The following is a 21,953-nucleotide window of genomic DNA, read 5'->3' as shown; positions in this document are numbered from 1 at the left end:
GAAGAGAGTGAGAGAGACAGGGAGAGAGTGAGAGAGACAGGGAGAGAGAGAGTGAGACAGGGAGAGAGAGAGTGAGAGAGAGAGCGAGAGTGAGAGAGAGTGTGAGAGAGACAGCGAGAGAGAGTGTGAGAGAGACAGGGAGAGAGAATGAGAGAGAGAGGGAGAAAGACAGGGAGAGAGAATGAGAGACAGGGAGAGAGAGACAGGGAGAGAGAGAGTGAGAGAGACAGGGAGAGAGAGAGTGAGAGAGACGGGGAGAGAGAGAGTGAGAGAGACGGGGAGAGAGAGAGTGAGAGAGACAGGGAGAGAGAGAGTGAGAGAGACATAGAGAGAGTGAGAGAGACAGAGAGAGAGCGAGAGAGACAGGGAGAGAGCGAGAGTGAGAGAGAGAGTGAGAGAGAGAGAGAGCGAGAGAGAGAGAGTGAGAGCGAGAGAGAGTGAGAGAGACAGGGAGAGAGAGAGAGAGAGAGAGACAGGGAGAGGGAGAGAGAGATGGGGAGAGAGAGTGAGAGAGACAGGGAGAGAGTGAGAGAGACAGGGAGAGAGTGAGAGAGACAGGGAGAGAGAGAGTGAGAGAGACAGGGAGAGAGTGAGTGAGAGAGACAGGGAGAGAGTGAGTGAGAGTGACAGGGAGAGAATGAGAGTGACAGGGCGAGAGTGAGAGTGACAGGGCGAGAGTGAGAGAGTGAGTGAGAGAGACAGGGAGAGAGAGAGACAGGGAGAGAGAGAGAGAGAGACAGGGAGAGAGTGAGAGAGAGAGACAGGGAGAGAGTGAGAGAGACAGGGAGAGAGTGAGAGAGACAGGGAGAGAGTGAGAGAAACAGGGAGAGAGTGAGAGTGACAGGAAGAGAGAGAGAGAGACAGGGAGGGAGTGAGAGAGAGAGACAGGGAGAGAGTGAGAGAGACAGGGAGAGAGTGAGAGAGACAGGAAGAGAGAGAGAGAGAGACAGGAAGAGAGAGAGAGAGACAGGGAGGGAGTGAGAGAGAGAGATGTGGTCTCATAGCTCATAACACTTGACATGCATGAGCAGGAAGCCACAGTAATATGCCTGCTGTGCTCTGCCTTAGTGCTGCAGCTGTATGAGATAAACCTCCACATGTATAATAACCCTTCTGTTTACTACTGCATTACAAAGGCATTATACACTCTTATAAGCATGCTAAAAAACACACAGATAGCTGCATGCATTGCATGCACGCACACACACACAGTAATGATGAAGAAATGAATCTCAGAAATTAATTTTTGGTCTAATTCCATAAAGAGGAATTGTAAGCATTTATTATTTCATTTAGGGTTAGGGTTAGAATTAGGGTTAGGGGTTAATGGTTAAGGTTAGGGTTAGGTAAAATAGGGTTTTGAATGGAAATTAATTTTAGGTCCCCATGAGTATAGAAGAACTAAACATCTGTGTGTGCGCGCGTGCGTGTCAGAGAGTGATATCTATCTACAGCCTTTAAAAAAATGTTATCATTAAGAAATTAGATTGACAGACGGTTGCTCAGGTGGACTTTCAGTCTTTCAGAGAGAAGGAAGCTGTTCTGTCAGAGGAGAAAGATCCTCCATTAAAGAGATGGAGCCTGTCCATCTCCCCTGTCAGAGGTTGATTTGATTCTGATAGATTGTTGAGAGCTGTCTGTCTCTCTCCAGTGGTAACCACAGACAGACAGAGAACTGCCTGTCTGCCTGTCAGGTCAGTATCAGCTGATGTCAGATTCAACACCATTACTTTGGAGGGAGACCGAGCAGACAGTGGGTGGTAGGGGGAAATAAGAGGAGCTCATTGACAGACCAGGCCCTCACCATTCTATTTCAGCCCCCCTGCCAGGCCAGAGTCCACAAAGCCCAGTGAATTAGGCTCCAGTCTCACTCAATGAGACGCATTGACTCTGTGGAGGTATTGACGAAAAGGGGATTGATCTCTGCTTGTGGAAGCACCAAAGAAAGAGAGAAAGAAAGACAAAGAGGGAGAGAAAAAGAGAGAGGCAGAGGAGAAGAGAGAGACAGAGAAGAGAGAGAGAGAGAGAGAGAGAAGAGAGAGAGAGAGGAGAAGAGAGAGAGAGAGAGAGAGAGAGAAGAGAGAGAGAGACAGATGAGAAGAGAGAGAGAGACAGATGAGAATAGAGAGACAGAGGAGGAGAGAGAGAGTAGAAGAGGAAGAAGCTGTCATCTCTAATCATCTCTATGGTACAATAATAGTGTACTCCTCCAGCTCAAATGCCCAATCCAGCCACTGGCCTGGATGGTCAAAACACTGGGCAGCCTGCACACACCAGAGTTTAACATGGCTCCAGGCTACAGAGATAATCAACTGTCCCTCCACTGCAGGCCTAAACTGTGTGGTATTTGGCATGGCTCCAGATTCCAGCTCCTTACTGGAGGCGTGCTGGGTTATCTCACTCGCTAAAAACAATGAGGGAGATGTGTTGTGTGTTTGTGTTGTGTGCGTGTGTTTGTGTTGTGTGCGTGTGTTTGTGTTGTGTGCGTGTGTTTGTGTTGTGTATTGTGTGTTTGTGTTGTGTGCGTGTGTTTGTGTTGTGTGTGTCTGTTTGTGTTGTGTGTGTGTGTGTGTTTGTGTTGTGTGTTTGTGTTGTGTGTGTGTGTGTGCTATCCAGCCCACTCTATGCAGTGTCAGAGTGTGTTTTGAGAACATAGTGAATCACAACAGAAACACAGACACTGATTTACACATGAAGACTTTATTTCAAAAACACTACATCCACCAATATTTCACGTGTGTAAAATATTACTGTTCTCAGATTTTTTATTCACAGATTTTAAAGATGTGTAAAATATAGTTATTTGCAAAACACTATATATACACACATTGTTAAGCTGGAATTGAATGTTTGTGTCCTGTAAATTTGACTGTGATATGTGGTTGTCTCACCTCGCTATCTTAAGATAAATGCACTGATTGTAAGTCGCTCTGGATAAGAGCATCTGCTAAATGACTAACATGTCAAATGTAAATTAAACTCTTCACATGCTCACACAAACACACTCAACTCAGAGAAGGCTAGATATTCATTTGAGAGGGAGACACAGTTCAACTTCATACAGAATATGTGCATGAGTGTGACTGTTCGTGTGTGTACGTGCGTTTGCGTGTGTGCGTGCGAACACCTGCAAATATTTATGACCTCGAAACCTAATCAACAACATTTGAGTGTGCTAACACGAAAGCAGGAAGTGAGAAAGCCAATTTCTGGATTCTGTGTTCGGGTGCGTATGTGTAGTAGACTATGCTACAGGTAGAGGAAGTCCGTGAACGCAGAGAGGCAGCTAATATATCTGTGCTCACAGAAACCAACTACTTTACCAAGAGTATGGCCCTCATCATTTGACCAACAAGGCTTCCTGTACTCACAACCCTGTAGGGCCACTATAACACACACATAGTTAGCTAAAGCAACTTGCTTGCTTGCTAAAGCACAGTGTTTGTCCTCAAAAGAGAGGTTATATAAACACAAAGAGCATACACACCCTGAGAGACTGACAGAGGGCACAGCAACATGCACACACACAGCAGATAAATTCTGTAACAAGTCAGACAGTAGGCCGGGGACTGTTTGAAGTAGCTCTGGGGGGGGTGAGGAAGAGTTTAGCTCTCTGCAGGGCTGTCTCCCCCACCTTCCCCATGCCCTGCTCTTCTCCCAGACTCACAGAGACAACGCACCCAGATAGGCCGGGGTAAGGCTACGGCTAGGCTAATGACTGAGCATATGCCCCCCTAGGCAGAGGGACGGGTCTGAGGAGATGAGGACTGACTGGAGTCGACAGCAGAGGTGGAGAGAACAGGAAAGGATGGGCACTATGAGTTACAGATGTGAGGGGCATGAAATATGTGCTCAGAGAACATTGAATCCAAATGTGTGAGGGAGAGAGAGAGAGAGACAGGAGAGAGAGAGAGAGAGAGACAGGAGAGAGAGAGAGAGAGACAGGAGAGAGAGAAAGGAGAGAGAGAGACAGGAGAGAGAGAGACAGGAGAGAGAGAGACAGGAGAGAGAGAGACAGGAGAGAGAGAGAGAGAGACAGGAGAGAGAGAGAGAGAGAGAGAGACAGGAGAGAGAGAGACAGGAGAGAGAGAGACAGGAGAGGGGTTCTGAAAGTGTGAAAAGGAAAACATTGCTTCAGGAGGATCATCTATTAGTTAAATAACAACCTCGGACTCAACTAAATGAATCCACTGAAAATCACATCCCAAATACCAACACACACACCATCACTGAGAGAGGAACAGCCAGAACGACAGCCAGATATACAGTAGGGATGATAATGGCTAAAGGAACAGAGGGCCATCTCCTGACCTTGCAGAGCATTGCTTTACGCTCACAAGAATAGTGGATCAATAGTGGAAAATCGATAGTGATTGAGTGGATGTTATGTCTATGTCTCCTGAGTGTGTGTGTGTGTGTCCTACTCTGCTGCATTGACTTTCTGTGTGCCTGCACATCAAGTGCTTCACAGCCAACATGACCAGCAGCATCCTGTCAAACAGCTTGTGACCGACAACAACCCTCACTCCACAGTACACCTGATGACAAGTATACACCTGATTCACTTAGCTCTAGATCTGTCTCACCTTGTACTGAGGAGGTGTGGAGCAGTGTCTTCTGGGAGATGGAGTTTCCTGTGGGTTGCTGTCTCTCTGGTTGCAGTCCAGCTGGACCCGCCCCTCACACTCCAGGTGACAGGTGTAGCTGCAGTCTGACAGACACACAAACAGACCAATCAATGACTGGATCCACACACAGGGCACCAATTAGAGAACAGCAATGATAAAGCATTTTCCTTGGAACTCAGTGTTTGGCCGTTAGAGGTTTGATGTGTCTGTTAGATATGGGCTTTTTCAGGTAATGGGTAATGTGAGTCTATTGAGGTCTCACATACTAATCATGTAGCCAGCAGGCAGAAACTTCTGTCTTTCTGTCAGAGCAGTAGAGTGAGTCAGGGTCAAGAAGATCCTCAACAACACACACGTTTTCCAATAACACACAATATCAATCTAACAATGACAAAGACTCACACCAATCCAAACTAAGATGAAATAATTCAGGTACATCCCAACAGTTTCAATATGCATTTTCACAATATTCCCGGCTTATAGAATCTAACCTGTGGTTGTGGACTTCACATGTCATTGAGAGATCTGCCTGAGAGCTCTGTGTTCATGTGGCTCCACCTAGAGGCTGCTCTCTGTACATAACTGTACTGGTTGATTTACAGGTTTCTCCTCACTGAAGTGAATGCTCTATCTGTTGTATTAATTCACAGATGTCACTAGAGGGTGGTAAAGAGCTAACATCGCACAGGTAGCGAGGTCAGAGTACAGCAACACAGCCTACACAGAGAAAAGACTACCACTCCAGAGCAACACAGTCTACACATAGAAAAGACTACCACTCCAGAGCAACACAGCCTACACATAGAAAAGACTACCACTCCAGAGCAACACAGCCCACACATAGAAAAGACTACCACTCCAGAGCAACACAGTCTACACATAGAAAAGACTACCACTCCAGAGCAACACAGCCCACACATAGAAAAGACTACCACTCCAGAGCAACACAGCCTACACATAGAAAAGACTACCACTCCAGAGCAACACAGTCTACACATAGAAAAGACTACCACTCCAGAGCAACACAGCCTACACATAGAAAAGACTACCACTAGACACAGCCCACACATAGAAAAGACTACCACTCCAGAGCAACACACAGAAAAGACTACCACTCCAGACACATAGAAAAGACTACCACTCCAGAGCAACACAGCCCACACATAGAAAAGAACCACTCCAGAGCAACAGACTACCATAGAAAAGACTCCAGAGCAACACAGTCTACACATAGAAAAGACTACCACTCCAGAGCAACACAGTCTACACATGGAAAAGACTACCACTCCAGAGCAACACAGCCCACACATAGAAAAGACTACCACTCCAGAGCAACACAGCCTACACATAGAAAACACATGGAAAAGACTACCACTCCAGAGCAACACAGCCCACACATAGAAAAGACTACCACTCCAGAGCAACACAGCCTACTACACATCCAGAAAAGACTAAAAGACCCACTCCAGAGCAACACAGTCTACACATAGAAAAGACTACCACTCCAGAGCAACACAGTCTACACATAGAAAAGACTACCACTCCAGAGCAACACAGTCTGAAAAGACTACCACTCCAGAAAATAGACTACCACTCCAGAGCAACACAGTCTACACATGGAAAAGACTACCACTCCAGAGCAACACAGTCTACACATGGAAAAGACTACCACTCCAGAGCAACACAGTCTACACATAGAAAAGAATACCACTCCAGAGTGTTTTCAGATCTGAGGTCATAAAGGAAGGAGAAGAGGCAATGTAACACTATCGGGACACTGTTCTCCCACCAGCTCATGCAATCAGAGGCTACACACAATGCGACTGCTACAGGGCAGCACGGTAACTAAGGTAACGAATCCTCTCTGTAATAGCCTGCCCGATGAGTGAGTGTGAGGGACGGATGCCTTGCTGATAGGAGGGAGGTGTCTGAGAAAGAGAGGGACACTCCGTGTTGATGGAAATGAGGAGAGAGGAGAGAGAGGAGAGAGAGAGGCCAATCCAAACACAGAGAAGGGAAATGCGTATTGGGAGGAGAGACTCCCATCCTGTCCTCCTTTTCACATCTCACCCCTCATGTTTAGTAACACCCTATATCAGCCTGTTCCGTTCCATTCCAATCAGGCAGACAAGACCTCAGTCCACCATTCACCAGGGTAGGTCCGAGCTAGGTGCTGCACTGATTGGTTCGTCTTCCTATAATAAGGATCAGTTCAAGCCTGTTTGTTAAAGTAACAGGCGTAGAAAGATGTCACTATTTCTATTTTTATATAAAAATGTATCTTTATCTTTAACTCTGCATGGTTGGGAAGGGCCCGTAACTAAGCATTTGACCATTAGTCTACACCTGTTGTTTATGAAGCATATGACTGACACATTTGTTTTGATTAGATTTTCTGATTCACTGCTGTCAACAGGGGAGTACAGACAGACACCAGGCCTGAGGTTCAACCTTGGGGTTCACCTTATTCCCAGACTCATAACGTTCACACACACTGTACACACATAAACACACACTCACACACGCAAACTGTTGCATCCTGAAGTGACCCGCTGGGTGTGCAGAGAAAGCCACAGTAAGAAGAGAATAAAGACATACGCCTAACTTCAGCTAAGCAGCCTGAACACAGCCTGAACCCGGCTGAACCCAGATGCACACAGCCTGAACCCGGGCGTCGAAGGACGCCGAAGACGTGGATGTCGATTATGGCAGCCCCCCGCACCTCTCATTTCAGTTGAATGCATTCAGTTGGACGACTGATGAGGTATCTCCCTTTCCCTTCCTTACACAGAGTTGAACAGTAAACATAGTGTATGTCTGTCACGACTTCCGCCGAGGTCGATCTCTCTCCTTGTTTGGGCGGCGTTCGGCAGTCGACGTCACCGGTCTTCTAGCCATCGCCGATCCACCTTTCATTTTCCATTTGTTTTGTCTTGTTTTCACGCACACCTGGTTTGCATTTCCTCATTACTCATCTTGCATATAACCCTCTGTTTCCCCCCATGTCTGTGTGTGGAATTGTTATATTTCAATGTATGTGTACTCCAGGCTGGTTTGCACCGGTTATTTTAAACCCGTGTGTGTTTAGTTTTCTGAGTGCCGTGTTTTGTTCGCCTCAATAAAGGACTCCGGTTGTTACTCATTTCTGCTCTCCTGAGCCTGACTTCTCTGCAGACAGTTACACACTCCTCTACAATGTCCCCCCCTCCATCGCCCAGCATCTGTCTGTCAGTCCGTCAGTCCATCTGTCTGTCTGCCTTCCTGCACAGAATGCAGAATCACAGAGAGAACACCACCCGAAGCAGCAACGTGGACTGTGAAGAGAGAGAGACACTCCACACACATTCTAAACACACTCTACACACACACCCACAAATTATTCTTAGTATTTTAAATGTGTTTGTTTTTCTTTGTTTTCTTCTTCTTGTTATTTTTTGAAGTAGCAGTGTTGTTATTTGGTTTTGGTGTTCTTAGTTTAAATGTGCGTTGCTGTTGTTGTCCATTAGTGTTCTGCATTTGGTCATGTTCTGTGTCATGTTCTGTGTTTTGTTCTGTGTTTTGTGTGGATCCCAGGAAGAACAGCTGCTGTCTCTTCAGCAGCCAATGGGGTCCGAAAAAACTCAGAAAACATACTGTACCCTCCTTTGGTCATCACAAACACGCCCATGCCTTCCTCCCCCCCATCCCCTCCGTATCGCCTGGTCCAAAACTGGTCACACACACACAGGGCGTCTCGGGTGACAGACGCAGAGATGAGCTGAGTTTGTCTGGCTCCTTGAGCATTGTCTCACTTGACTGGACATAGGGACAAACGAATGGCAGAGGAGAGAGAGGAAGGGAGGGAGAGAGACGTGGGGGAGATGAGGACGAGGGAGAGAGACGTGGGGGAGATGAGGACGAGGGAGAGAGACGTGGGGGAGATGAGGACGAGGGAGAGAGACGTGGGGGAGATGAGGACGAGGGAGAGAGACGTGGGGGAGATGAGGACGAGGGAGAGTGACGTGGGGGAGATGAGGACGAGGGAGAGAGACGTGGGGGAGATGAGGACGAGGGAGAGAGACAGCTGTGGGTGCAGAGAGCTGATGATGTCGTCAATATCCTCTAACTGCAGTGAGGATGGAGCCTGAGTGGTAACACAGGACCATGTTTCTCACAGGATTTACCTGAAAAAGCCCATATCTAACAGACACTGGACACAGAGCTGGAATTTCCAAACCCTCTCTTTAGTAGGGACAGGGACAGTTGGAAATCCCCTCACGAAAAAGAAATAAGGGAAACTGGAATGACAGAGGATGAAAAGAAAGAGACAGGGACAGGGAGAGAGAGAGAGAAAGAGACAAGGACAGGGAGAGAGAGAGATAAAGAGACAGGGACAGGGAGAGAGAGAGAGAGAGAGAGAAAGAGACAGGGACAGGGAGAGAGAGAGAGAAAGAGGGAAATAGAAAGAGACAGGGACAGGGAGAGAGAGAGAAAAAAAGACAGGGATAGGGAGAGAGAGAGAGAAAGAGGGAAATAGAAAGAGAGAGAGAGAGAGAGAGTGTCAGCACCCCTTTTCCTTTTCTATGGCCAAAGAGGCACGGACACAGTGCAGTAGAAAGCCAGAGCGAATTTACGAATGCACCCAAATTAACAATGTCCATTGAGAATGCATAACGACTATACCACTTAGCTAAGCTAAGAATGACATGAATAATCAAGTCAATAAACGTTGGGTAGTTAGTTAGTTGCATGTAGTTAATATACTGGCAAGTTCGATGTATTAGTAGCCAACTAACATTAGGTAGCCAGTATTACTGTTGTAATGATATGCTATGTGGTTCATAAGGACAGCATAGCTAACACATCTTCTGTTAACATTACTGTTGTAATGATATGCTATGTGGTTCATAAGGACAGCATAGCTAACACATCTTCTGTTAACATTACTGTTGTAATGATATGCTATGTGGTTTATAAGGACAGCATAGCTAACACATCTTCTGTTAACATTACTGTTGTAATGATATGCTATGTGGTTCATAAGGACAGCATAGCTAACACATCTTCTGTTAACATTACTGTTGTAATGATATGCTATGTGGTTCATAAGGACAGCATAGCTAACACATCTTCTGTTAACATTACTGTTGTAATGATATGCTATGTGCTTCATAAGGACAGCATAGCTAACACATCTTCTGTTAACATTACTGTTGTAATGATATGCTATGTGGTTCATAAGGACAGCATAGCTAACACATCTTCTGTTAACATTACTGTTGTAATGATATGCTATGTGGTTCATAAGGACAGCATAGCTAACACATCTTCTGTTAACATTACTGTTGTAATGATATGCTATGTGGTTCATAAGGACAGCATAGCTAACACACCTTTTCTGCCAACATAACGTGTAACGTAACTTATTGAAAAGTCTTAATTTTATTACATTGCTCATAATTAGTTAAAGCAATACATTTGTATCCGCTCTCGTCGGACTTCAGCTGTATATTTCCCGCCATTTTCTTCAAATATTTCCGGTTCCGGTTGGAGCGAGCGGCCGCATCTACACTTCGGTCCGCAGGTAGTATAACTTTTTATAACTTTTCATTACATTTCGTTATAGTACAACGGTTTGATTTGTCTAATCTTAGCAACTTCTTCTTAGCCAGCTACATAGCCGTCTTTGTATCAGGACAATTGCATAATTATCGTATTTCGTCGTCTAACGTATCTGCCCAGCAGCTAGCTAAGCAGCTAGCTAACATCCACTGTCCACTAGCACTGTAGAAACTATTACACTCAACTGAACGACTCAATTAGCGTAGTGTCAGCTAGCTACATAGTTGTCTTCGTATCCAAGATAATTGTGCAGTTTAGAGTGTGTAGACTTAGAGTGATTATCTTAATTTACCGAGGTTAGCTAGCCAGCTATTTGTCGTCCTTAACGTAGGAAATGCTGCTAGCTAGCTAGCCAACAGCTAGCCAACCTCTACCGAATTGAACTCCAACTACCCGGTCAACATTCCGGGTTCCACAGGTAGTATCACATTTTCATTTCACTTCATTACAGTACAACGGTTTGATTTGTTTGATCGTAGCTAGCCAGCTACATAGCCGTCTTTGTATCTAAGACAATTGTGTAGTCTAGAGGATTTTCTAGGTTAGCTGGCCAGCTATTGTCGTTCTTCTAACGTAGCTAGCCAGCTAGCCCCGAATAGCAGCACTGTAGTAACTATTACAGTACAACGGTTTGTTTTGTTTGATCGTAGCTAGCTAGCTACATAGCCGTCTTTGTATCTAAGACAATTGTGTAGCCTAGAGCGATTTTCTTTAGCTGGCCAGCTATTGTCGTTCTTCTAACGTAGCTAGCCAGCTAGCCCCCGAATAGCAGCACTGTAGTAACTATTACAGTACAACGGTTTGTTTTGTTTGATCGTAGCTAGCTAGCTACATAGCCGTCTTTGTATCTAAGACAATTGTGTAGCCTAGAGCGATTTTCTAGGTTAGCCAGCCAGCTATTGTCGTTCTTTTAAAGTAACAAATCAACCTTGCTAGCTAGCCAGCTAGCCCCCGAATAGCAGCACTGTAGAAACTATTACACTCGACGGAACGACTTGATTAGTGTAGTGTCAACATCGCAGCCACTACCAGCTAGCCTACTCCAGCAGTACTGTTTCATTTCAATCATTTTAGTCAATAAGATTCTTGCTACGTAAGCTTAACTTTCTGAACATTCGAGACGTGTAGTCCACTTGTCATTCCAATCTCCTTTGCATTAGCGTAGCCTCTTCTGTACCCTGTTAACTATGTGTCTATCTATCCCTGTTCTCTCCTCTCTGCACAGACCATACAAACGCTCCACACCGCGTGGCCGCGGCCACCCTAATCTGGTGGTCCCAGCGCGCACGACCCACGTGGAGTTCCTGGTCTCCGGTATCTGGAACTGCCGATCTGCGGCCAACAAGGCAGAGTTCATCTCAGCCTATGCCTCCCTCCAGTCCCTCGACTTCCTGGCACTGACGGAAACATGGATCACCACAGATAACACTGCTACTCCTACTGCTCTCTTTCGTCCGCCCACGTGTTCTCGCACACCCGAGAGCTTCTGGTCAGCGGGGTGGTGGCACCGGGATCCTCATCTCTCCCAAGTGGTCATTCTCTCTCTCTCCCCTTACCCATCTATCTATCGCCTCCTTTGAATTCCATGCTGTCACAGTTACCAGCCCTTTCAAGCTTAACATTCTTATCATTTATCGCCCTCCAGGTTCCCTCGGAGAGTTCATCAATGAGCTTGATGCCTTGATAAGCTCCTTTCCTGAGGACGGCTCACCTCTCACAGTCCTGGGCGACTTTAACCTCCCCACGTCTACCTTTGACTCATTCCTCTCTGCCTCCTTCTTTCCACTCCTCTCCTCTTTTGACCTCACCCTCTCACCTTCCCCCTACTCACAAGGCAGGCAATACGCTCGACCTCATCTTTACTAGATGCTGTTCTTCCACTAACCTCACTGCAACTCCCCTCCAAGTCTCCGACCACTACCTTGTATCCTTTTCCCTCTCGCTCTCATCCAACACTTCCCACACTGCCCCTACTCGGATGGTATCATCCCAACCTTCGATCCTTTCATCTCTTCCCTCTGCTCATACCTTCTCCAACCTTTCTCCTGACTCTGCCTCCTCAACCCTCCTCTCTTCCCTTTCTGCATCCTTTGACTCTCTATGTCCCCTATCCTCCAGGCCGGCTCGGTCCTCCCCTCCCGCTCCGTGGCTCGATGACTCATTGCGAGCTCACAGAACAGAGCTCCGGGCAGCCGAGCGGAAATGGAGGAAAACTCGCCTCCCTGCGGACCTGGCATCCTTTCACTCCCTCCTCTCTACATTTTCCTCCTCTGTCTCTGCTGCTAAAGCCACTTTCTACCACTCTAAATTCCAAGCATCTGCCTCTAACCCTAGGAAGCTCTTTGCCACCTTCTCCTCCCTCCTGAATCCTCCTCCTCCCCCCTCCTCCCTCTCTGCAGATGACTTCGTCAACCATTTTGAAAGAAGGTCGACGACATCCGATCCTCGTTTGCTAAGTCAAACGACACCGCTGGTTCTGCTCACACTGCCCTACCCTGTGCTCTGACCTCTTTCTCCCCTCTCTCTCCAGATGAAATCTCGCTTCTTGTGACGGCCGGCCGCCCAACAACCTGCCCGCTCGACCCTATCCCTCCTCTCTCCTCCAGACCATTTCCGGGGACCCTTACCCCTTACCTCACCTCGCTCATCAACTCATCCCTGACCGCTGGCTTCCCTTCCGTCTTCAAGAGAGCGAGAGTTGCACCCCTTCTGAAGAAACCTACACTCGATCCCTCCGATGTCAACAACTACAGACCAGTATCCCTTCTTTCTTTTCTCTCCAAAACTCTTGAACGTGCCGTCCTTGGCCAGCTCTCCCGCCTTCTCTCTCAGAATGACCTTCTTGATCCAAATCAGTCAGGTTTCAAGACTAGCCATTCAACTGAGACTGCTCTTCTCTGCATCACGGAGGCGCTCCGCACTGCTAAAGCTAACTCTCTCTCCTCTGCTCTCATCCTTCTAGACCTATCGGCTGCCTTCGATACTGTGAACCATCAGATCCTGCTCTCCACCCTCTCCGAGTTGGGCATCTCCGGCGCGGCCCACGCTTGGATTGCGTCCTACCTGACAGGTCGCTCCTACCAGGTGGCGTGGCGAGAATCTGTCTCCTCGCCACGCGCTCTCACCACTGGTGTCCCCCAGGGCTCTGTTCTAGGCCCTCTCCTATTCTCGCTATACACCAAGTCACTTGGCTCTGTCATAACCTCACATGGTCTCTCCTATCATTGCTATGCAGACGACACACAATTAATCTTCTCCTTTCCCCCTTCTGATGACCAGGTGGCGAATCGCATCTCTGCATGTCTGGCAGACATATCAGTGTGGATGACGGATCACCACCTCAAGCTGAACCTCGGCAAGACGGAGCTGCTCTTCCTCCCGGGGAAGGACTGCCCGTTCCATGATCTCGCCATCACGGTTGACAACTCCATTGTGTCCTCCTCCCAGAGCGCTAAGAACCTTGGCGTGATCCTGGACAACACCCTGTCGTTCTCAACCAACATCATGGCGGTGGCCCGTTCCTGTAGGTTCATGCTCTACAACATCCGCAGAGTACGACCCTGCCTCACACAGGAAGCGGCGCAGGTCCTAATCCAGGCACTTGTCATCTCCCGTCTGGATTACTGCAACTCGCTGCTGGCTGGGCTCCCTGCCTGCGCTTAAACCCCTACAACTCATCCAGAACGCCGCAGCCCGTCTGGTGTTCAACCTTCCCAAGTTCTCTCACGTCACCCCGCTCCTCCGCTCTCTCCACTGGCTTCCAGTTGAAGCTCGCATCCGCTACAAGACCATGGTGCTTGCCTACGGAGCTGTGAGGGGAACGGCACCGCAGTACCTCCAGGCTCTGATCAGGCCCTACACCCAAGCAAGGGCACTGCGTTCATCCACCTCTGGCCTGCTCGCCTCCCTACCATTGAGGAAGTACAGTTCCCGCTCAGCCCAGTCAAAACTGTTCGCTGCTCTGGCCCCCCAATGGTGGAACAAACTCCCTCACGACGCCAGGACAGCGGAGTCAATCACCACCTTCCGGAGACACCTGAAACCCCACCTCTTCAAGGAATACCTAGGATAGGATAAGTAATCCTTCTCACCACCCCCCCTTAATGATTTAGATGCACTATTGTAAAGTGGCTGTTCCACTGGATGTCAGAAGGTGAATTCACCAATTTGTAAGTCGCTCTGGATAAGAGCGTCTGCTAAATGACTTAAATGTAATGTAATGTAAATATTAAAAACATTGTGAAGCCACGGCTATTTTCTCGAGAATTGCATTATGGGGCCTAAAAGCACTGAAATAGTGTCCACTACTTTTGGCGAATTTAGTACGACATCAGTAAACTTTTGGCATACTAACTACATCCATACTATGACCAATAAGTAAACTATATACTCAATTTATGTCACAAATAGTATGGTTAGTGCGGTTAGTATAGGTATTCGAATACAGCTCATGTTTCTTGTGTTCATATTGCCACAGATCACTCTATGTCTGTCTGTCTGTCTGTCTGTCTGTCTGTCTGTCTGTCTGTCTGTCTGTCTGTCTGTCTGTCTGTCTGTCTGTCTGTCTGTCTGTCTGTCTGTCTTCCTAAAGAGCATTGCACATGCAGTGAGCATTCCTGATAGCTCACACACTCCACACAGTCAGTCCCCCCTGAGGCTCTGAGCTTTTAAAACTCCCCCAGTCAACAGAGGGAATCTCCTCCTTGTTAAACAAGCAGTCACTTCCCTTACAGCCTAACCACTGTAACATTACCGTACTGAACCTCACTTCTCCTACAGTCACACGATTGGAACACTGGACTTCTCACAGCACAACTCATATAACCTCTCTCTCCTTTCTCTTGGGTTCTGAATAATCCCTTCCCCTACAAAGACACAACACTATGGTGCAGTGTGTTACTTCCTTGAGCCGTGCTGTGGTCAGAGCTGTAGAATCCCCTGCAGTACCGGGAACTCAGGGGGGATTTTAGAAACGAGGGGAAACACTGATGGCTCTGTCAAATATACTCTCCTCCTCTCCTCTCCTTTCCTCCTCTCCTCTCCTCTCCTTTCCTCCTCTCCTCTTCTCTCCTCTCCTCTCCTCTGACAATCACCAGGACATTTTATGCTGACACCCCTTTCTTTCTCCCCTCCCTCCTTTCTATCAGAATCAGCTGCGTCGGCAGCCTTTTCTGCTGCTTTCTAGAGCAGCTGGTGCCGGAGGCTGTAACCTTCATAACCTTGAGACCGGCCATGTCCCTCTGCGAAGCACTGCTGCAGTCACACATGCGAACAAACAAACAGTTTCAGCCTCTAACCCAGCTCACACTGTACGTACACCTCTTCCACCACACCTCTCCTGCATCACAGACTCTTCCCCGTTCCTCCCTCACATACATCCTGTGGCCATCGGCCGCTCACCCAGCCTAGATACAGCCTGAATAAACAGCTTGTGCTCTGACCCCGCCTATACCAGCCAAAGCCAACAAACTCTAACCCATAAGCAGAACCAAAACTGGCTGCTATCCCCATGTGTGTCCATTCCCTATCCCATCCTATCCCTCCCCCCTCCTTCCATCCTTCCTTCCTTTTACATTTCTTATAGGCTACAGCTCACACAAGACAGACAAGGCTGAACCAAAACACAGAACTGTAACTGTCTCTCAGGCAACAGAAGAGACAAGGCTGAACCAAAACACAGAACTGTACCTGCCTCTCAAGCAACAGAAGAGCCAAGGCTGAACCAAAACACAGAACTGTACCTGTCTCTCAGGCAACAGAAGTGACAATGCTGAACCAAAACTGAGAACTTTCCCTGTCTCCTAGGCAACAGAAGACACAAGGCTGAACCAAAACATAGAACTGTCCCTGTCTCTCAGGCAACAGAAGAGCCAAGGCTGAACCAAAACACAGAACTGTACCTGTCTCCTAGGCAACAGAAGACACAAGGCTGAACCAAAACATAGAACTGTCCCTGTCGCTCAGGCAACAGAAGAGACATGGCCAAACAAAAATACAGAACTGTCCATGTTTCCCAGGAAACAGAATGGACTAGGCCAAAACAAAACAGAGAACTTACCCTGTCTCCTAGGCAACAGAAGAGGATAAGGCAAAATCAAAACACAGAACTGTCCCTGTCTCCCAGGAAACAGAGGAGAGAAGGCCTGGACATTATCTAACAGAACACACACACATATCACATAGTCACACACATCTGTGTGTATATCTACAGCTGACACCACACACAGCAGAGTGACACCCTGAACACTAAGCTAGTCAATCACACAGAGTGGGGAGATTCTGAGTGAACTAGAGCTAGCCAATGAAAGAGAGATGCTGTGAGAGGTCTGAAAGAATGGATGAGAGGTGATTTTGCTAGGGCGCATTTCTGAAGGTGATAATCACACGCCTCTCTACAACCTATTTCAGACGGAATTCATGGTATGACACGGCGCGCGCACACAGTCGCTCTGTCAGGCCTGTGCCACCCACACACACCAAATATAACCAGCGTGTCCGGGTAGAGGAAGTAGCAGTCCAAGGAGAGAAACACGCGAAAACACTCAAAGATAGGAGGTCATAAGGTTTTCCTGAAATAATAAAACTCCTTGTCCTCGACAGGAGGACACTAGAGACAACAGAAACAGAAAATGAACATATTTCTATTGGTAAGGAAGAGTGGTGGACAGCGGGGGAGGTATTGGGAACTTTGGGGCTGGAAGAGGATGGAATTCCATCTGCCATCTTGGTCAGTTAGTTCATCACAGAAGCCGTAGTATACAAAATCATGACAATTACGGCTAGAGGAGAAGTCAGCCAGTAGGAAAGAGTCATTTTAGATTTTAGGCTAATTAAATGTTTTGATACAATGATCTAACATGATGAAGAAAAGGAACCGGTTTAATCTAAATAAGCTCTTTATGCTCTAGGCCTAAAGTGAGGTTATATCAATCAAATGTATTTATAAAGCTCGTTTTACATCAGCTGATGTCACAAAGTGTTGTACAGAAACCTAGCCTAAAACCCCAAACAGCAAGCAATGCAGATGTAGAAACACGGTGGCTCGGAACAACTCCCTAGAAAGGCAGGAACCTAGAGAGGAACCAGGCTATGAGGGGTGGCCAGTCCTCTTCTGGCTGTGCCGGGTGGAGATTATAACAGAACATGGCCATATATTAAATATTCAACTGCTCCACTAGCCCTGATAGATATGACTCTCTAGAAGAGGGATGGACCACTGACCCAGCCTACACCAGCCAAAGCCAACAAACCCTAACCCATAAACTGAAACAAAACTGTGCCAAGAGTGTGCAGAGCTGTCATCAAGGCAAAGGGTGGCTACTTTAAAGAATCTCAAATAGAAAATATATTTTGATTTGTTTAACACTTTTCTGGTTACTACATGATTCCATATGTGTTAGTTCATAGTTTTGATGTCTTCACTACTATTTGTAGAAAAGAGTCAAAATAAAGAAAAACCCTTCATTGAGTAGGTGTGTCCAAACTTTTGACTGGTACTGTATACAGTGCCTTGCGAAAGTATTCGGCCCCCTTGAACTTTGCGACCTTTTGCCACATTTCAGGCTTCAAACATAAAGATATAAAACTGTATTTTTTGTGAAGAATCAACAACAAGTGGGACACAATCATGAAGTGGAACGACATTTATTGGATATTTCAAACTTTTTTAACAAATCAAAAACTGAAAAATTGGGCGTGCAAAATTATTCAGCCCCCTTATGTTAATACTTTTTAGCGCCACCTTTTGCTGTGATTACAGCTGTAAGTCGCTTGGGGTATGTCTCTATCAGTTTTGCACATCGAGAGACCTTCCTCCTTGCAAAACAGATCGAGCTCAGTGAGGTTGGATGGAGAGCATTTGTGAACAGCAGTTTTCAGTTCTTTCCACAGATTCTCGATTGGATTCAGGTCTGGACTTTGACTTGGCCATTCTAACACCTGGATATGTTTATTTTTTAACCATTCCATTTTAGAATTTGCTTTATGTTTTGGATCATTGTCTTGTTGGAAGACAAATCTCCGTCCCGGTCTCAGGTCTTTTGCAGACTCCATCAGGTTTTCTTCCAGAATGGTCCTGTATTTGGCTCCATCCATCTTCCCATCAATTTTAACCATCTTCCCTGTCCCTGCTGAAGAAAAGCAGGCCCAAACCATGATGCTGCCACCACCATGTTTGACAGTGGGTATGGTGTGTTCAGGGTGATGAGCTGTGTTGCTTTTACGCCAAACATAACGTTTTGCATTATTGCCAAAAAGTTCAATTTTGGTTTCATCTGACCAGAGCACCTTCTTCCACATGTTTGGTGTGTCTCCCAGGTGGCTTGTGGCAAACTTTAAACAACACTTTTTATGGATATCTTTAAGAAATGGCTTGCTTCTTGCCACTCTTCCATAAAGGCCAGATTTGTGCAATATACGACTGATTGTTGTCCTATGGACAGAGTCTCCCACCTCAGCTGTAGATCTCTGCAGTTCATCCAGAGTGATCATGGGCCACTTGGCTGCATCTCTGATCAGTCTTCTCCTTGTATGAGCTGAAAGTTTAGAGGGACGGCCAGGTCTCGGTAGATTTGCAGTGGTCTGATACTCCTTCCATTTCAATATTATCGCTTGCACAGTGCTCCTTGGGATGTTTAAAGCTTGGGAAATCTTTTTGTATCCAAATCCGGCTTTAAACTTCTTCACAACAGTATCTCGGACCTACCTGGTGTGTTCCTTGTTCTTCATGATGCTCTCGGCGCTTTTAACGGACCTCTGAGACTATCACAGTGCAGGTACATTTATACAGAGACTTGATTACACACAGGTGGATTGTATTTATCATCATTATTCATTTAGGTCAACATTGGATCATTCAGAGATCCTCACTGAACTTCTGGAGAGAGTTTGCTGCACTGAAAGTAAAGGGGCTGAATAATTTTGCACGCCCAATTTTTCAGTATTTGTTAAAAAAGTTTGAAATATCCAATAAATGTCGTTCCACTTCATGATTGTGTCCCACTTGTTGTTGATTCTTCACAAAAAAAATAGTTTTATATCTTTATGTTTGAAGCCTGAAATGTGGCAAAAGGTCGCAAAGTTCAAGGGGACCGAATACTTTCGCAAGGCACTGTACATATTTATATTTACTGTGTTTTATTGTAGTTAAGAGTGTTAAGTAGTTTAACAGCACAAACAGATTAACTGCACAGTTGACTGCATGTGTGGGTGTGGATGTGTGTACACAGACCCGCGAGCCACTGCAGCCCCTCCACGATGTGTTCAGATATTTTACACCCCCATCAAAGTTGCCCATCCCTGCTCTAGAGGGATTAGCTGGTCCACTGCTGATTGGTGGAGGGAGGGCTGTGACATCATACAGGTGTAGTGACATGTTCTGGTTCCTTTGATAAGCTGATTGATGTTTGGTGAGGACCTTATCAGCCCTTCACAGACAGCTCTCGAATAAGACACACACACAATGCACACACCATTGACTTAAATGGTATACACACTCACAGATGCATGTACGCACACAGGCAAACACTTCAGTCCAATTTCTTATTTCACTATGTTAATCTATAAATCTGTCTCTGGAGCCTTGTCTTTTTTCTACCAAGGTGCAGACAGCATGTTCTCCTTGTATTACGCTCTATACCCACTCAGTATTTATCCCTGGACACAACTGCGTCAGTCCACTCCGCGAACAGAAACGCTAGGATCGATGCTAAACTCCATTCCAGGCCCCTAAACAGTCAGCTCTAATATCATATTCCCAGTACAGACCACAGGCAGACATCTAGAATCTGGTTTTATAGGATCGTCCCCTCAGATTACAAATAAGGTTTATAAGAGCACATTTATCATCGGATGATTTTGATGTTCAGAGTCATCTATGGGGAGAAATATGGGGGATATGGGGAAAAGACAGAGAGATAGAGAGATTCTGAGTTACAGTATACAGTAGTTAAAAGGGTCCTTGTAGAGATGTCCTTTTCTTGACATAATGTAACAATACTCCTACCCAGCACCTCTATCTTTATCTTCCTCTCATTCCTCCCTTTCTTTTTATCTTCTGCTATTTGTTCTCTATCTACCATATCTTGCTATCTTACTCTCTGACACTCCTCTCAACCCTCCACCTTCTCTTTCTTTCTTCCTCTCTCTCTCCTTTCCTCCCATCTCCCTCCTCCTCTAGACCTGAGAAATGGATGCGTTCATTGCGAGAGCCATTGAAGGAGCTCCATCTCTCCATCCCTCTCTCTCCCCCTCTCCATACCTGAGGAAGAGGTGATGAGTGATCCGTGGGAACTGGTTCTGCGGAGCATCCGTAGTCCGTCACTCCAGGAACGAGACTTAGGCAGGCGCCGTAACAGCCTTCCCAAACGCCTGGACACCTGACCAAAACACGCACTGCCCATATCGCCATCCTCACCCCCAAGTCACCCTCTCCCTCACCCCCCAAGTCACCCTTTCCCTCACCCCCCACCTCAGCCGTCTGATGCAGAGACAAGGATTGAGAAACTCTTAACTGGTTTACACCCTCACCTCTCTCCCCCTCCTCTACCCCCCACCCCACCATCAACGGTGCTACCGGTGTCCGACTGGGAGCGTGGCACCACCTCGCTGGCACCGTCCTGTACCCCAGGCCGCCAGCTCCCTCCGGCGAATGCCCTCTGCCCCTCTCCTGCCTGCGGCTGAGGGACTCCCTGTCGGTCCGAGGGCTGCCTGCTCGCCAGCCTCCCCAGTGCCCGCCATCCCAGCGCCACCACTCACCCAGCTGTGCCACGCCCCGAACCAGCACCCCGTCCACCTCTCGCTTTGCCACCCCGTACACACACAGACCTCACACACACCTCGCTCTTACCTCACGCACGCACTCAGACACACCGCCTCCTCTTCTTCCCTTACCCTTCCGATAGTCAGCACACACACACACCTCTAGCCCTGACAGTCCTCACACCTCAGCTTGCCTCTCTCCCCTCCCTCCTTCTCTCCCTCATCCTCTGTGAAGTTTCCTCACACATACCACTACCCTCAACCTATCCTCACCCCACTGCTGGCATCGCTCTCTCTCATTCACTTGTTTTGTAGATGATGGACTCCGTGTTCTCTTGTTCTTTCTCTCTATCTCTCAGCTCTCTGTGCCTCTGCTGCATCACCCACACACTCTGCAGCACCAGACAGCTTAAAGAGACAGAGCCCCAACACTCAAACTCATCATTGCTGGCTCTCTCTCTCTATCACTGGCTTCCCCTCTCTAGTCCTCCTTGTCTATCAAAATATTTGTCCATCTCCAGGGTCACTGGACATCTTCGTTGTCACATGCCAATAACACAGTAAACATGCTAGAGCAGAGCACTGCAGTGTTGGATACTGTCTCCCAAATGTTGTCTCAACTTCCACTGCCTCCTTTCCTTCTGTCTCTCCCTCGCTCTCCTCCAATTGCGCCATCTCTCCCTCTCCCTCGCTCGCTCTCCTCCAATTGCGCCATCTCTCCCTCTCCCTCACTCGCTCTCCTCCAATTGCTCCATCTCTCTCTCTCTCTCTTCCTTGCCCTCTTCCAATCGCGCCCTCTCTCCCTCGCTCTCCTCCAATCGCGCCCTCTCTCCTCCAATTGCGCCATTCTCTCTCTCTCTCTCCTGTGTGTATATCACAGCCTGGCAAGTGAAATGATTCACCACAAAACATCACAGAAACGGTGGTAAATCTTTTTACTGTGTGACATGCATCGCACCAGCTCTC

General features: G+C 47.2%; 1 protein-coding gene across 3 annotated transcripts in view; it reads right to left on the bottom strand.

Moving 5' to 3' along the window:
* LOC135540241 (ras association domain-containing protein 5-like) overlaps window positions 1-21,953 on the bottom strand; it is a 46,590-nt gene that overhangs the window by 12,570 nt on the left and 12,067 nt on the right. For 2 of the 3 annotated variants that reach the window (XM_064966768.1, XM_064966769.1), the window contains exon 2: window positions 4,587-4,711. In XM_064966768.1, coding sequence (XP_064822840.1) covers window positions 4,587-4,711 — 125 coding nt within the window. Of the gene's footprint in view, window positions 1-4,586; window positions 4,712-20,487; window positions 20,653-21,953 lie in introns of those variants that run through there. The other variant, XM_064966770.1, reaches the window with a different exon arrangement.

Source organism: Oncorhynchus masou, chromosome 5 (assembly GCF_036934945.1).
Source record: "Oncorhynchus masou masou isolate Uvic2021 chromosome 5, UVic_Omas_1.1, whole genome shotgun sequence".
Taxonomy (NCBI): domain Eukaryota; kingdom Metazoa; phylum Chordata; class Actinopteri; order Salmoniformes; family Salmonidae; genus Oncorhynchus; species Oncorhynchus masou.
This window is presented reverse-complemented; position numbering and strand designations above follow the sequence as displayed.